The following is a 16,521-nucleotide window of genomic DNA, read 5'->3' as shown; positions in this document are numbered from 1 at the left end:
ATGAAAGCAGAAATGTAAACTATCAAAATGCAAGTAAGTCTAATCACCAACACACATAGTTTGAAAAATATCTGAGTTTTGAAGCTTCAACTCCTTTTTTGTTACCATTATATAAAACCTACTAAAAACCAACATGTATCAGAGGGGTAGATGTGTATGGTTTCTCATGCTGAGAAAGAACTACCAAGTGACTTGCCAAGCATTATCAGGTGTTACCATTGAGCTCCCCTTGTTTATTTGTAAAGGAATTTCAATAATGAAACCCAGAGACTTTATCCCTAGGGGCCAGTTCCGCAGCAGCACTCTATGCCATCTTACTGATGGGATCTAGAATGAATAATACAGCAAAGAAGTAGGATCAGCCTACACAGAAGTTCCAAGAATACAGATGCTCATTGCTAACCACTTTCAGGGCATAGCGGTAAAATTTGACAGCAATGCTTAGAAAATTTTTATATCGTGACACTAAGGGACCCTGCACCACTGACAGATGGGCAACTACATAGGGACACAATGCTAACATGTTTCTTTTCAAAGGAGATGTTAATGCCATGACACACTCTCTTTCATGGCCTCAGTTTGTATTTGCATTCATAGCATGGTTTACATACAGGTGCAGTTGTGATATTTGCTCCCTTTACTCACAGTAAAAAGTTGTGTTCTAGCTTAGAAAAGTAGTTTTTAGCCAAGGCTCAGGGGACTCACTGCTTTACAACACACATCTACATGGGACTGAGTTGTGTCCTGACTTGCCCACCCCATTAATTAACTGTAAAGCATATAAAAAAGACAAAAAATCTAGTCTTTGCAAATAACATTGCTGTGTTTGTACAAACAACATTGCTGTGTTTGTACAAACAAATGGCTTTTAAGTTTGAAAGTACACTTTCCCCTCTCCTCTGTCAGCAGGAAATCTGATTCGGGACTTTGCAGTGCAATGGACTGAGATTGATTTAATTTCACACGCATATAGCTTCTGGTTGAATAATAATATGTCTAATAATAATAATATATGGTAGTATAATAATATTGAAATATTACATTACTCCTATAAAAAAAGATTTGTTATGACTATCCCAACAGAGCAGACATTATGTAAAAGGTTAAAGACCAGTGTCCACATCTGATGGAAAAATTGCAAGTTTTCATGCTTTATCGTCTAATCAAAAACTTTTAAGAGTAAATATAAACAAACACAAGTACCTTGGCAATGTTGTTCTTCATCCATAAATTTCACAGGAGTTAAGAATTTCCATTAAAATACTGCAAATTTAAATTTTCCAGTGCAAGTGCATATTTAAATTAATAAACATGGGCACTGAGGTTTCCAAACAATAATTATAGTAGACTATCTGAGTTTCAATGGAATATGAGTTAATATAAACTTTTTTAAAACTGTTGACATGCTTAACAATCAGCATGATACCACGTCCTTCCAAAGAGAAACTGTCCCTAAAGCATTCTCTATTATTTCAAAACTCCTGTTCAAACTGGTGTCACTCTGTCATAAAAATGTCAAATCAAATTTAACTCAAGACGGGCCAAAAGAAACACACAGTGTTATTTTAAAGCTGACAATCTGTGTTTCATAACGTAACCAGTAATTTATAAATTTTCTGATTTTGCATATCCTCTTTCATATATATATACACACCTTAAACCTCAACCATTTCTTTTTCTTAAGAGTAGGTAATTCACTTTTTCAGAAAATCAGAGTCTTCTGAAGTGGAATTAAAAAACTGAGACAATAAAAATAAAATAATCAGTTCTGAAACACTAGTTACAGGCTTAGCGCTCCTAACAGTCCTGAGTTAGTGCTGGATATTCCAGGTCAAATGTGTTAAACATACAGGGTGTGTCTGCTGCTATTCCTAGCATTTAACCACTTCCCAAGTGACAGGTGATAGGACAAGAGGGAATTACCTTAAGCTGTGTCAGGGGAAGTTTAGACTGGACATTGGGAAAAATTTCTTCACTGCAAGGGTTATCAAGCCTTAGAATGGCTGCCCAGGGAGGTGGTTGAGTCACCAGCCCTGGAGGTATTTAAAAGACGGGTAGGTGAAGCATTCAGGGAAATGATTTAGTAGTGGACAGGTACGGTTGGACTTGATGATGTCAAAGGTCTTCTCCAACCTAATGATTCTATGATTTGTAACTATCAGCTAGGAATAAATACTTCTTAAATATGTCTACACGTTATTATAGTAGTGATACTATTAATGATACTAGTAGTGAAATAGGTAAGAAATAAATATTTTTGATACTTAACAACAAATTTAGCGATACTTACCAGCTGTTCCTGAGAAGGCTTTCACCTCTATATTCACAATTTTTTCTGCTGTTCCTTGCTTTTCCATTAAACAATAAGTAACTTTATAGTCACTTTAGAAGTCACTTATGTTCTTGAAACAAAGAAAAGCTCAAGGACAAGAGAAGTGACAAATTGCAATTTTTTTTGTGTTTTTTTTTTTTATATAAAAAACCCCTATGCAGAATCTTATTCCAGGTTAAGGGAAGAGGATAAATGAAAATGTGAGAAACTAACAACAAAATGGCCACTTTCAGCTAACTGAAATTCTATAAAGTACTAACTTTCTTCTCAGCAAGGAAAGAGACAGAAACAACAGGATTAAACTGGAGACTCAGAAAAAGGAAATTGAAATGTCTTCTAAAACCAGTCTGTTAGAGCAAAGAAATATGATACTCCAAAGCATTAAAAGAGACTACAACGGAAGCCTGTGAGAATGACCACAACAACAGAGGCAAGACCTGACCACACCAGGGACTTTGTCTCGGACACCTGACTAGAACTGAATGGAAGCTCAGCACTGGCTAAAGACAAAAATCCGGATGATCAAAGCTGTTAAAAACACTATCACGGATTGCTGAGGGGGAAGGGGATAGGTGTGGGTTTTTTTAAAAACAAAACAGAGAAACCCAAACCCCAAAAGACATAAATTTATGCTCACCGATACTGGAAAGTTTTAAGGGGAGATTAGCAAAAGACTTTTTCTGGTGCATAAAACCTTAGGAAGTAAAACATAACTAAAGGATTAGACCAGCACTTGTCTGCAATTTGATCTGCCTTAGAGGCTGCTTAATCTCAAATAAGAGGTTAACATTAAGACATAGCAAACAAAAGATTAACATCAAAACATAAAATAGCTCACACAGATTTGCATGAGTTTGCATTTAACCAAAGACTTCTTTAACCTGTCAAACATATCTGTGTCTGTGAAATGCATTATGCTTTTAACATGGAACAGGTGTATTACACATTTGAGTGGCAATGTAGTTGAATATCTATTTGTTAGCCTGCAAAATGCTGAAACCATTAATCCTCTGCTCACTGCTAATTTATGCTTTATTATTGGTTTCATATAGTTGGCAAATATAGTAAAGGAAAGGTTATTCCATTTCGCCAATCAAACCACGCCTGGTATCTTTTATCCTAGAATAACATGATCAAAAGCCGACTAGGAATGCATTTCAGGTAGTTTTGGATTGAAGATCCTTGCCCCCTCTTTTTGATTGTTGTTTATGCAACGCAGGAAAAGCAATGGAGCATTTAACACTAACGGGACATGTCATTGCATGGTACTAAAACAGTGTGCCAGATAACCAGCAAGCATTTTGTTGCACAGCCCAAAGGTCACATGCAGAATGACAGAGAGATAGACATAAGCCAAAGAGAAAGTGAAAATTATAGCAGCACAAGATAGAGAACAAGACGAAAAATAAAAGCTTACCAGCTCACAATACAGGTTATACTTAGATCTGTTTGAGCTGTTCCAGTAACCAGTGCTCAAAATCTGAAAGAACTGTTCAGCTTTCAGGTACCACTGAGATACCAAAAATTATGAACCTGAACAGGAGAGGTTTTATATCCACTGAGATGGCTTACAAAAAGTGGAATTTGTTCCTTGTTGATGTTTTTTATGGGATTAAGGACAAAGAGAATCAATTGGATGAGTTAATTGCTTGTAGATCTTATTCTGCTACAGACATCCCACTGTTTGTAGACATGAAGTCTAAACATGATTTTGCAATGAGCCTTACTGCCTCTCATTCTCGCTGTGATTCAGATGAGTCCTAGAAATTCCAAGAATTCCACATTGATTGCCTTACCTGAGAGTCAGCTTTTTTTTTTTTTTTAAAAATTCTGAAGAATTCAGGAAGAGATAACCAGGAGCTCAGCTGAGGAACAAAATACAGGCAGAGGATACCCCATCGTACGCTGCGATGGCTAATGACTGGGAATTGCAGCTCCCAGGTAGAATACAATTTACCTTACGACCACTTATAGTCAGAGATTAGACAACTGGCCCCAAAGCTCAACCTTTAAATCTTTGAGAAGATAAGATCTTGAACCGTTCTAGCTATTTTAAATCAGAGGCAGATTAAACTTCAATCCTTGGGCTCCAAGACCCACAGCTTGGGCAAGACCCAGAGGCAAACTTCAGAGTCAGCTGCCAGCAGCCAGCTGCTCCCAGCAGAAACAGATGCCAGGAGAACACTGAGTGAAGGCCAGACCCAGCTCTCCCAACTCTACAGAGCCACCTCCGGAAAGAGAGAAGAAAAGCAGATACCATGTGTCTTCTATGGTGACCCCATCACAGATTTAGCAGCAGAGCAGCTGAAGCAAAGGAAGGTGCATGGGTCCCAAAACATCCCATTATTCCTCGATCTGCTGCAAGTCATTTACTGGAATGGGCCACCTCAGCTGAGCTGTCTCCTCCTCTGGCCACCTTGTACGACCAATCCAAGAGTGTGTCAAAATTGCTACCTGAGTTGCAGGCTTTAAACCGTGGTAACAGGCATCAGGAACTCGAGAAACAGCTGAGTTGTGGTCCTTTATCTCACTCGAGTCATCTACAAACAAATCCATCCTTCTTACCTTGTTGCCCAGCACGGGTAAAAGTTTAACTGCAGATCTGCTGGACCAAATGAACACATACTGTAGACGGCTTCAGGGCAGACTGATAAAGGATGAATTTTACCTGAAGGCTTATGAGGAGTCAGCAGCTAAAAAAAATGTATTTGCTGGCTGACAAGAGAAATGCAGAGAGAATGCAGCCACCTGGCCAAAGGGGGCCAGCCAGTCCTGTTAAACTCCTGGCCAAAAAGGTTACCCCCTTGAGCCTCGAAAAGCAGCACCCTGCAAGGAGGATGACAGCAGGGAGTTGGAGAGGGTAGAAAGAAAAGTGTTTTACAGGAGCTCCTGAGCTGCAAATAATGATGAAACTGAAACAGAAAAACTCTACGGAATCATGACTTAGAAGCTCCAGAAATTTTTTAAGGTCTGAGTTCAAAAAGGCCTAATTTTGGATGCCTGAAAGCTTTAAGTTTCACGTTCTGATTTGTTTTGGCATGTTTTTATCAACCAACTGCAAATTATTCTAAATATTTAACATTTATTAAATTAAGGAGTGTTTGCAGTGGTTTGAAAATAAATGATCACCAATTTTGACGGAAATGATCTTACTAAAATTGTGGTTACTTACTGAGACCAAATTCTGCTTTCATTTACAGTCCTCATCTCCAATGTCATCAGTGAAAATGTGATGGGTGCTGGAGGAGTTTGTTCAAGTATTAATTTGGATATTTATAGATACAGCCTATAATTACACAAAATACTGTAATCTGATTTAGTGTGTTCTACAGGTGCCAGGAAAACATCTTACAGTAGTTATTGCATTATGAAACTGAAATGTTTAAAAGCCACATATTATTAAAAGCATGTGAAATGCATACATTGAAAGCTTGCGTAAATCCTAATTTCAGACATGTCTCAGGGATTTTCAGTACCCACAGGATAAATTATTTTCTAACATATTCACTCACTAAATCACCAGATTTCCCATTCCATCTTTTCTGTATCTTAGATGTAATTCCTTGGGACACAGAAGAACATACAGTTTCTGCACTTGTGCAGCTGCTGGTGAAGGAGCTGGAGAACAAGTCTTAGGAGAAGCGGCTGAGGAAACTGGGGGTGTTTAGCCTGGAGAGAGGGAGGCTGAGGGGAGACCTTATCACTGTCTACAACTGCCTGAAAGGAGGTTGTTGCAAGGTTGGTCTGTTCTCCCAAGTGACAGGTGATAGGATGAGAGGGAAAGGCCTCAAATTGCACCAGGGGAGATTCAGATTAGACAGCAGGAAAAATTTCTTCACCGAAAGGGTTCTCAGGCGATGGCAGAGGCTGCCGAGGGAGGTGGTGGAGTCACCATCCCTGGAGGTATTTAAAAGATGGGTCGATGAAGTGCTCAGGGATAGGGTTTAGCAGTGGACAGGTACAGTTGGACTCAACGATCTCAAAGGTCTTTTCCAACCAAGCAATTCTATGAGTCTATGAAAAGTCAGTGGTATAACTCAAAACAGTATTTCTATTTATATAATTTGGGGTACCAAGTCACAAAGCCATAACCATCTCTACACATAATTTAGATGCAAGAGAAACAATTCCCAAATGCATATCATCTTTTTTTTCTGTTTATCATGTCTTTCCCCTAAATCATTCCAACACTCAGAAGGATATTCTATTTTGAGGAAATATTATCCTTCAGATAAGTGCCATGAGTCAGAGAAACAAGAAGCCATGAACAACAGCCAAAAAAAAAAAATGCCTGGCATCTTGACTACCTCCCAGGTTGCAGTGTTATTGAATATACATAAACAATGCAGCAGAGACAGTAACATCACATGGCAATCAGCTCCTTAGACGTGATGAGAAATTAACTACTGCAAAGGCTGGGAAAATATAAGGGGTAGTTCAGATTAATAAAGTTCAATGCAGGTATCTACATATACATGTTTACATGCTGGCTAGGTCTTGAAGAGACCATTTTATAGAGTGGAGGCAGGATTTAGTTGCCTAAATACTGGCTTCTAGTGCTCTTTGAGACATCCTGCTATATCCTAGCTGGTCTGCAGACACAGGTCTAGAAGAGCATGAGTCTCATCAGAGAACTCCCTGTGCATGTCCTGGATACTCTAGCACACCTGTGATGTCACTCAAATGCTACCTGTCTTTGGGAAACTTAATAAAAAGCCTTGGAGATCTATTTAGTACCATCAACAGGTCCTCAACTGCAACATTTCACACCCTGAAGTAAAGGCATAAGAAGAAAGTCAATTGACCATCTAGAACATTTGAGACCCTATCTGAGATAGCTACCTGGGGACACCAGACATCATAGTACCTAAGGAAACTTGCTTCCCACTGCATATCCTATTGGATACGATGCATCACCTCAGAACACACTAAGCACTTATGCTGGAGAACTGAATAGTTCAGTAGGCACTCTAGGCAAGTGATCGGAATTGATCCACCACCTACCTCCACTGCATTGCCTAGCCCTCCAGGCCTCAAATCTGTTGCTAGACATGTTTTCCACCATTTAAGATGTAGTTTTGCTGCCTGATCCGTCTCTTCCCAGATAATACTGGGTTTCCCATAAGATCTACATCATGTTTCTCATACTCACCTGAGTGTCTCATAAATCTCCACCACCACAGATGTTTATGTTTAGTCAAACGGAGTAAGCGTCTGGTAGCTGCTCAGCTGACTCACTCTTTAGGCTACGCTAGCTGTATAGACTAAACCTCTATCATTCAGATTATCAGATTATAAACACAATTCAGACACTTAATGCATATGAACACAGCTCCCCATGAGCACCTGGATTTAGGCATCTTAACTTCAAATTGAATCACATCATAACTTTGCCAACATCTACAGGATTACTCCACGCATAAACACAGCCATTCTCATGAAACTTCATCTCTCTGTGACAATTCTGCTGGTAGACTTTTCTGTTCAGATTTTTCCCTCATTCAAAATTTAAGTGAAACAAAACCAAAAATCATGTGAGGTATAAGTACGTGTATTCTTCTGAATTCCTTACATATTCTGAACCCAAATCAGCCATATACGAGAGTCAACAACACCAAATTGCCATATACTTCAAAAGATGTACTGTGCAGGCAAGTGCCAAATCTCTCACTGCAGGCATTAACAGCAAAAAGACAGATTTTTTTTTTTTTTTTAATAATCCTGCTCCTCAGTCACTTCATATTTACTAATGAGGCTAAATATTTAGCCCAAGAACAACTATGAGGGTGGTGAGGCACTGGCACAGGTTGCCCAGGGAAGCTGTGGCTGCCCCATCCCTGGAGGTGTTCAAAGCCAGGTTGGATGGGGCTTGGGCAGCCTGATCTGGTGGGAGGTGTCCCTGCCCATGGCAGGGGATGGAACTGGATGATCTTTAAGGTCTTTTCCAACCCAAACTATTCTATGATTCTATGATTCTATGATACTGTGATTCTAACTATTCATTCTTAAAATTATTTTAACACTGATTTTTTTAAAGGTATTATTTAAAAAAAAAAAAAAAGCTGACAGATCTCCAAAACTTGAATTGCACTGCTAGAGATCTAGGCAATATTCACCGGGGGTCAGTACAGAGGAAAGTATGTTTCAGCTATAATTTCAATATGGACCTGGCTACCTTACAGGGGAAAATTCTTGTCACACCAGCTCACCTAAATTAGCTACTTTATAGAAATGGTTTTCGTTCTCATGATTTCTTACAGCTAAAACTAGTAACACTGATTTTTACCACTTCTTAATAAGCACCCAAAATTGCCTCCTAAGTCCTGTGCCAGTGAGAAAAACTAAAAACTTCACCCTGCAGAAACCTGTTCATCAGGTTCAGAAAGATAAAACATGCATCAAGGAAATGCTAATTAACTAACAGCTTCTATTAGTAAGTTTTTAACAATCTTTATTTCTTAAAATGCAGCAACATTCAATTACCATCTGTTCTGTGCATCATGCTTATATATGTTTAAGCCCAGCCTTCTTTCTCTGTAATGGGTGGGAGGAAAGAGTGACATGACAAGCTGAGGTGAGGGAACTTCAGGTCCTCCCTAGCGATGAGCAGTTACTGTTTTCTCCTTAACCCTGTGCACTAGCCTGGACTCAGTTAACCATGGACCCTGTTTATACTAGGGCTGCACTATCTCTATTCATGTTCTTCTGTTCCTCGTCAGGATTTGCAGAAAAGCAAATTAGATCCTAGCACCATATGGGGGGGTTAAGTGTTTTGGGGTTTTTTTCCCAGTCATAAATCCAGTGCAGGGTATTCCTAAGTGAACCACGCTTTTCCTTTATGATCATGTAATTTTCTGATCATTTTAAATGCCTGCACAGCAGGGAGGTTATCGCTAACAATGCTGCAGTCACTAAATGGGGATTATCTGCCATCTGAATTACATCATCTACAGCCACAGCTACTATGAAAGCCTCATTTTGAGGAGCAATTTAACACCACACACTGTAAGGCTGCATTATACTGTACACAATCCCACCAGTGTACAACGACCAGAGTGCCACCTAGTGTGACCCACGTTCCCGTCACTGGGGCTAAAAACAGATGCTGAAGTGTAAGGGGCTGCTTGAAAAGGCTGAGAGCAGTGCATGCTAACGTACTTGTATCAGCAGAGAAATTCAGATCCATTATGGAAAAAAAAAACATACAGCTTTATAATACAATTTAATACTCATCAAAAGAAGTCTGCAGAATAAAACATGACTTATTTGTCCAAACACTGGAAAGAATGCCATCAACTACATTCTTTATTCATATTCAAAATCCATGCTATTTGTCTCATTCTACAGACAGGAAATAAGCAAATAAACAATGTCTTCAAATTCAGTTTATAACACTAAGTAAGGTACACCATCAAACCCTTCAGACACATGCTAGAGAAGAGAGTTAATCTATACTCTTGCATAGCCTACATGGAGTTCTCTCTAAGTTGACACGTTTATCATAACTGTACACAAGAATCAGATGAAAAACATACAGTCAAGCAAAACTAGACTTACCTGAAAGTGCAAAATTATGGTCCATATCAACCCCAAAGTCAATTTGGGATTCCCATCTGTTATGTCATCATTTCTGATGTTAACCAGTTTCACCTGCGATGGGGAGAGAAATGCAGAGAAAATTGAAATAACTATGCCGCAAATACATACTGCATCACACAAGCATGACTATTACAGACATATTACTCACTTCCCAAGCCAGCCCTGCTGGTTTTATCAATTCTCAAAAGCTGAAAGGAACTGTATTCTGGCTGTAAGCGGCCTGGCAGGAATTACCCTCTCCCACCCACATCGAGCTGAGAAGATTCCTCAGCTGCCGCTACACTAGCAGATCTGCTCCCTGTGCCAAATACCCTTGACCTCGGTCCATGGTAGAAGGTCAAGGTGTGCCAGAGGGAGAAAGGATAACAAGAATACAATGATCTGTAAGCAGTGTATCAGTCTCAGGGCAGTGCTAAGACCTGTGAAGCTATCGTTGCCTTTCTTCCTCCCCACACTCACTAGCACCAAAGCAAGAATTCAGCAACAGGAGAACTGGGCTGCTAGAACACAACAGTGTGGCTTGACAACAACAGGAATTTAGCGTCACATTTAAATAACCAATAGATTAATAATGACAACTATTCTCACTTCTGCTGCTGTACTCATTCACAGTGCTGTAAACGTGAAATGGTTAATAGGATTAAAACAAAAGCTGAGATTTTTGCCATTCCAATACTGACATCCAAAGTGAGTTCAACAACATTATTTTCTTTGTCATATTTTATTATTACATTTAATTTCTCTATACCTACTATGTATCCATATAGCCTAGCAATTAAATATTACTCAGCTAAAACACATCTTATGCTTATGTTTGTAAAGTTAACATACACCCTGCTATGAACCAAACACGTAAGGGCACGTCCTGCTCTTGACCTGCAGATATTAATCTATTAGACATAAACTACTTGGGAAGAAAAAAAAAAACACAAACCAAAAACACTCTCTGGAAGAAAGAGAGTGTATTCCACAGCTCAAAAAATCTCATTAAAAACAAATCCAAATATTTTCCACCCACTGCATTATGAAAACTGTTTGTAGAGTGGTCGGTGGAGGTGGTTGAGTCACCATCCCCGGAGGTGTTTAAAAGACGGGTAGACGAGGTGCTCAGGGACATGGTTTAGTGGCACATGAGAATGGTGAGACTCAATGATCCAAGAGGTCTTTTCCAACCTGGTGATTCTATGATTCTATAGTTTTGCCAAACACAAGATAGTCAAATATGTCCTATCTTTATTTGTTTCTCTGTTTTTTACTCATCAAGCTTGTAAATTATCAATATGTAGGAACTCTGCCTTACAGTCACAATAAAGCATTGTATTTGGAGGTTATACAGCCAACCTGAGCAAGTTACCTCCCAAATACAGCTTAGAAGCACCTAACAGGGGGCTGAAACTTTAATTGAATGCTAATTCCCACTGCCAGTTTGCAGACCCCAAGTCCTACAAGCACTGTGTACAGCAGAGTACAACCACGTCCACAAAACTGCAAAGCCAAAGAGAGCACAAAAACCCTCAGATCACAGTGGACAGCTCTGTGTTGGAGACCTGTGGTTCCCAACAACATCTGCATGTTCACAAACATGAGGATGACCTGACCCTACATCTCCTGCATTTTAATACACACGGTTTGTCATGCATAAATAAGGCATGGTGCAGCATAAATCCAGAGGTCTTGCTGCATAAAAAATGTCATTGTGACTGTCATTTCACGTAGCCATTCATTTACTTCATATTACTTCATTTACTTCATTTGTTGAATGGCTCACTAAGGTTAACAGGAAAAGTTCACTTTGAACTCAGAGAAGCAGGATTGAGTTCTCAGTTCACACACATTACTCAGTGACCCAAAAGACAGCTTGCAATTTCACTCAGAATGTGAAAAGACATCTTTTTTATCACCAAATAAAGTACCAGTCTGTGGTTTCCCACTTCATATTTTTTCAATCCTATTTAGTAGCAAATAAACTTAAAAAAAAAGTATCAACCAATCAGAAAGCAGATTTCCCGTGTCAATTCATTTGGATGTGACGGATACAGATGCAGGTTTTTCTTCCATCCACATTTGGACAGCTTTTATTATTGCCATTTTGCAAAGGGAGAAAGCAAGAATTCTGTAACTGTTTTAGAGAAAAAGACAGAAATGCACCCAGCAGTGTGAGTTTCAATTATTTGGCTTTAAGGAGACAGGTGAAATTAAGCCTGAATCTTCCACAGCCCACGCGACTGTGCTGCCTTTCTACAACACCAGTTTTGCTTTCATAAGAATAAGGGCTTGAGAAAGTTTTCCTGCATCAAATATAATCAAGACAACGATCTCTCATACAATGTTCCAATTTCTTTAAATCTGCATTTTGCACTAAAAATTTGATTGCGAACTAAACTGAACACTAGATAGTGCTTGATAGTTAAATCTACTGTGAACACCTCCTGAGGACCTTACCCATGATTTTCTCCTCTTTAACACTGTACACCACGTGCAGCGTGTTGATGTCATTGCTCAGAAAAGGGCCATGTAAAGTTACCTTTCCCACAACTCTCTTAACCCTCTCAAGCACAAAATCAAGCTGAGCCCACACCAGCAGCTATTATACAACATGCACAGAAGACCAAGCAGGGTATATTATTTTATTTATTAGCTACAAGTGACAACATTTTCATTAACCTTTTTTATTAAAATTTTCACCATACCTGGCGTTTCCTCAAATAGTCAAGTGCAATTTGGACATTCTGGAGCCTGTGAAAACGCATCCGACCTTTTTCTCGCGGCTAAAATTGGAAAACAATAGTTATGAGACTTTTTCATCTAACAAGAGAACAAACGGTCTGATTCAAAAGATATCATGTAAAAAATTGGAAACGCTACAGTTTTAATGAAGTCAATACCTTTGTGTGCCTTAACAATTGTGGGGGTTTTAAACTGTAGTTGAAATTTTTTAGCATGGTGGGTGGCAAGAGAGATCAGTGAATCCAAACCAAAACTTTGGTTCCATGCAGACTGGTAGCTGTTTCCCTGTAAATTACTATTTAGGCCAAGAGGGCTAAAAAAAGGCTCTAAATGAACATACCTACAGAAAACAAACTGCAATATATCGTTATGAAGGACTGACAGCATAGTAAGCAAAGCAAAATATAAGTAATGTCATGGACCTTTATGTTGCTCTGGTCAACTCTGTGATGGAAAAGCTTACCTCTGTACGTAACTTTATGATTGGATGTTGTTTATTTCTTGTACGACTGCATAAATATATGTTGATATCATAATGGTTATTTACAGGATCGAATAAAACTAATACCTTCCTCCAAACAGAATAATTCAACATATACGGCCCTAAGCGTAAGATTAAACCCTTGACTTGGGTAGAACGTTATAAAGCATGAAAAAAACCTAAGAAATCACTCCTCTCAAAGCAAAGTCAAAACCAGCAAGAAGAAGCATGAGTGGTGTGTTAATGGGAACATGGCAAAACTGCATGCAGTTAGTGTAAAATCACCAAGGAGAAGAATCACACACAGAAAGCATACTTAGCTGCCACAGATCAGCAATGGGAAAGCAGTTAAATTTACATCATCATCATATCCAAATCCTTCTATTCTTCTTCCTTATTTCAGATTTTTCACAAACTTCCACAGCAACAAACTGAAGGGGACTACAACTGCTAGGGATCGGTCATGAATATGAGTATTTCCTCAGACAATCACTGCGAAAAACATAGGTACAAGCCCAAGCCTTCCTCAACTGCCTTTCCCCCCGTGTGGAGCATCAGATGCTTGCCAAAAGGAAACATGGGAAAATGGAGTTGAATTCAAGATGCATAAACTAAAAAACAAAGAACTTGAATTCCCATTATAGAATCTTCATATTAGCCCCTTGTTTTTCACATCCAGAGCCCAGGATCAAGCCCTCCAGCCCCTGCTACTGAGTGGCTTCCCTGGATGGAACGAAGGATTGCAAAGAAGGTATAATAAATCCCAAATGACATATTTAGGTATAGCATCTCAGAGGGAAAATATTTTTTCAATGTACAGCTGAAATGCAGTGGCTTGAGTTATGTTAAGCCCCAGAGAAAAATAAAAAAGCACACAAACTCCACTGAAATCACAGCTGCAGCACAACACACGGGGAGTTAAGGCGGCACTCGGACCCTCAGCAAGTTGCTTTAGCAAACACTAATAATGAATGCGAGGTCTACAAAGGCTTGATACAGCTCACTTGGACTAACAAGCACTTAGCGTTTTACACTTTGTAAGTAGATATTTCCCTTCTGGATGGTTAAAACACAGTGAAACAACAATTCGGCATTTGTTGCAAGAAAAATAAAACCTGCAAACAATCTATATACTTAGTAGCCCCTACAGAGAGCTGTCACTTGACTTCTACTTTGACTACATGCTTGGATAAAAGTAACTATTACATTGGATAAATTCTAACAGACAGATCTGCACATCTGTATTAACTCATTTCAAAATATTATCTGCTATTATGTCAAATACACCAGGTGTGCAGTAAACTCACGCTTCCTATTAGGACAAATCAGTTTTTAGCCACTGACTTCACTAAGGAGAGCCTTCAAGCCTTTGTCTAAATTGCTTGTACATGGGCAATACCATCTGGAAGTAAACAGAAAATCTTGGTTGAATGGAATTAAGGTAGTTCCCTATTTGTTATTAAAAAGCATGATTTTGTTGCATCTTGAGAATGTTGTCCAGTAAACATTTGCCACAGTTTTGTACAGTTTCATAAATAGAAAGCTTATATATTTGCATTTTAGCTGTTTGCAAAAAGGCTGAATAAATATTTTTTCTTTACTGTACTTCCATCATAAACATAGATATCCTGGTTTACCAATGTGAGTTCTTTTGTCCTTTCTACAGCACACCGTTGCGGCACACCAAACTAAGAATTTGCATTAACAGACACCACACTTCAAACGCTACATTAGTAAAGTTACGGGGGTCGGCACCTACCCCCTTATCCTCATCCTCCACATCCTCATGCTGTTCATTTGCGCATGCTTCTGTTGAACTCACCAACCGTAAGGTCTTCAAAAAATCTCGCTCTCTTGGCTAATGAATATAACAGACAGGAGACAGGACAGCAAAAACACAAGACAGACCACAAATGAAAAGAAGAGCATGAAAAGAAGAACATAACGAAGAGAACATATACCAAGCAAAGGAAGTAATGCTCACAAAGAAAGGAAATGACACCTGAGGAGTGTGTTAGACAATTTCAGGGACACTTTATCCTTGCTGTTTGTAAGTTACTGCCTTTAGTGCAAAGGGATATTAAGCATCCAATACTTAAAAGAAAAAAATTATAAAGAAAAGGGAAGAACAGAAAAAATAGCACATACGCCTATTAAGAAAGGAAGTTTCATTGACCACAAGAAATGAAGAGAACAGATTGCATTCCCCCACAGAATTCATGACGGAATATTTTACCAACAGAAATACAGCTTGTGTCTTTCGTATCAAGTCACAGATTAAGAAACCTCCAGCAGTCGATATCCAACGATTTAACTAACTGAGAAAATGTATATAGAACAAACTGGAACCACTGTATTCTGATCTAAAAGCTTACCAAGGTGTCTCCAGAAAGGACTTCTAGAAGTGAGATCAAGTTATGTCCATCTCGTAGGTCTTCATATAGGTCATTCACATGCTTTCGAACCTGCATAAACACAAAAATGAAACAGAAGATCCCCATTTATACCTAACAATTCATATTAGCACATATCTTTTAACACAGAGATAAAGCTCAGATATACCTCAGCGTGGCTTTCCAAATTTATTCACTTTCATGACAGATTGACAAACCCAAACTCACTGTAACAGACAAAAATTCACATCTATGTCTGCACTCACACAGTTCATTCACATTTTATTTCATTTTTCTGAAAATAATAAGCAAACCAGTGTGATGTTATGGCAAATGAATGCACACAGCAATGACAAAATCAGGATTGACAATTTAAATGATATGTGATAACACCTAAACAGAGACCACTAACAGACAACACTAGCTAGATCCAATGAATGGTAAAAAATACGCAGAGCTAAATCCTATCTTGACATATGTATTATCCTCAGCATGTCAGTTTACTGGAGTCAGACCAAATGCTAATACACTTTCCGGCCCTAAGCTTATTACTAATCAAAGTATACTATCCATCAACTATCAACATGTTTCATCACCTCAGATTTCTCAGTACTTCATGAGTTTTCCCAGTGGCTCACACATCCACCTTACACAACATACCAAAGAAATATGACATTAGGTTGACCTAGTGAAGCACAGCCCTTCTCACCAACCATGCTGGTGGCAGATTACTGCTCCCTACAGCTCAGCGACCCAGTCAGCCACTGCTGTGGTGCCTCCTAATAGATGGTCAGCCTTTACAACAAGCTAACCTCATTGAACTAAATCAGGCTGAGAAAGAGTCCTATCGAGCAGACCCTGCAAGGCCAACCATTAGCGAGACAGCAGATGTGATGAGGAGAGAGAGAGCTGAAAGCCCTAACTCTTCTGACACACACAACAAAGCTAGGAGATGTCGGCCCATAGGTCAGCTTCTTTTTTCTTACCAT

General features: G+C 39.0%; 1 protein-coding gene across 1 annotated transcript in view; it reads right to left on the bottom strand.

The window, feature by feature from the left end:
- LOC138717338 (dystonin-like) overlaps nt 1-16,521 on the bottom strand; it is a 176,151-nt gene that overhangs the window by 37,961 nt on the left and 121,669 nt on the right. The window contains exons 6-9 of the mRNA XM_069850854.1: nt 15,515-15,604; nt 14,899-14,997; nt 12,622-12,699; nt 9,890-9,982 (exon numbers count right to left, since the gene is read on the bottom strand). Coding sequence (XP_069706955.1) covers nt 9,890-9,982; nt 12,622-12,699; nt 14,899-14,997; nt 15,515-15,604 — 360 coding nt within the window. The remainder of the gene's footprint in view (nt 1-9,889; nt 9,983-12,621; nt 12,700-14,898; nt 14,998-15,514; nt 15,605-16,521) is intronic.

This window comes from Phaenicophaeus curvirostris, chromosome 2 (assembly GCF_032191515.1).
Source record: "Phaenicophaeus curvirostris isolate KB17595 chromosome 2, BPBGC_Pcur_1.0, whole genome shotgun sequence".
Classification (NCBI taxonomy): domain Eukaryota; kingdom Metazoa; phylum Chordata; class Aves; order Cuculiformes; family Cuculidae; genus Phaenicophaeus; species Phaenicophaeus curvirostris.
The sequence above is the reverse complement of the archived record's forward strand: the minus strand, read 5'-3'. Positions and strand labels throughout refer to the sequence as shown.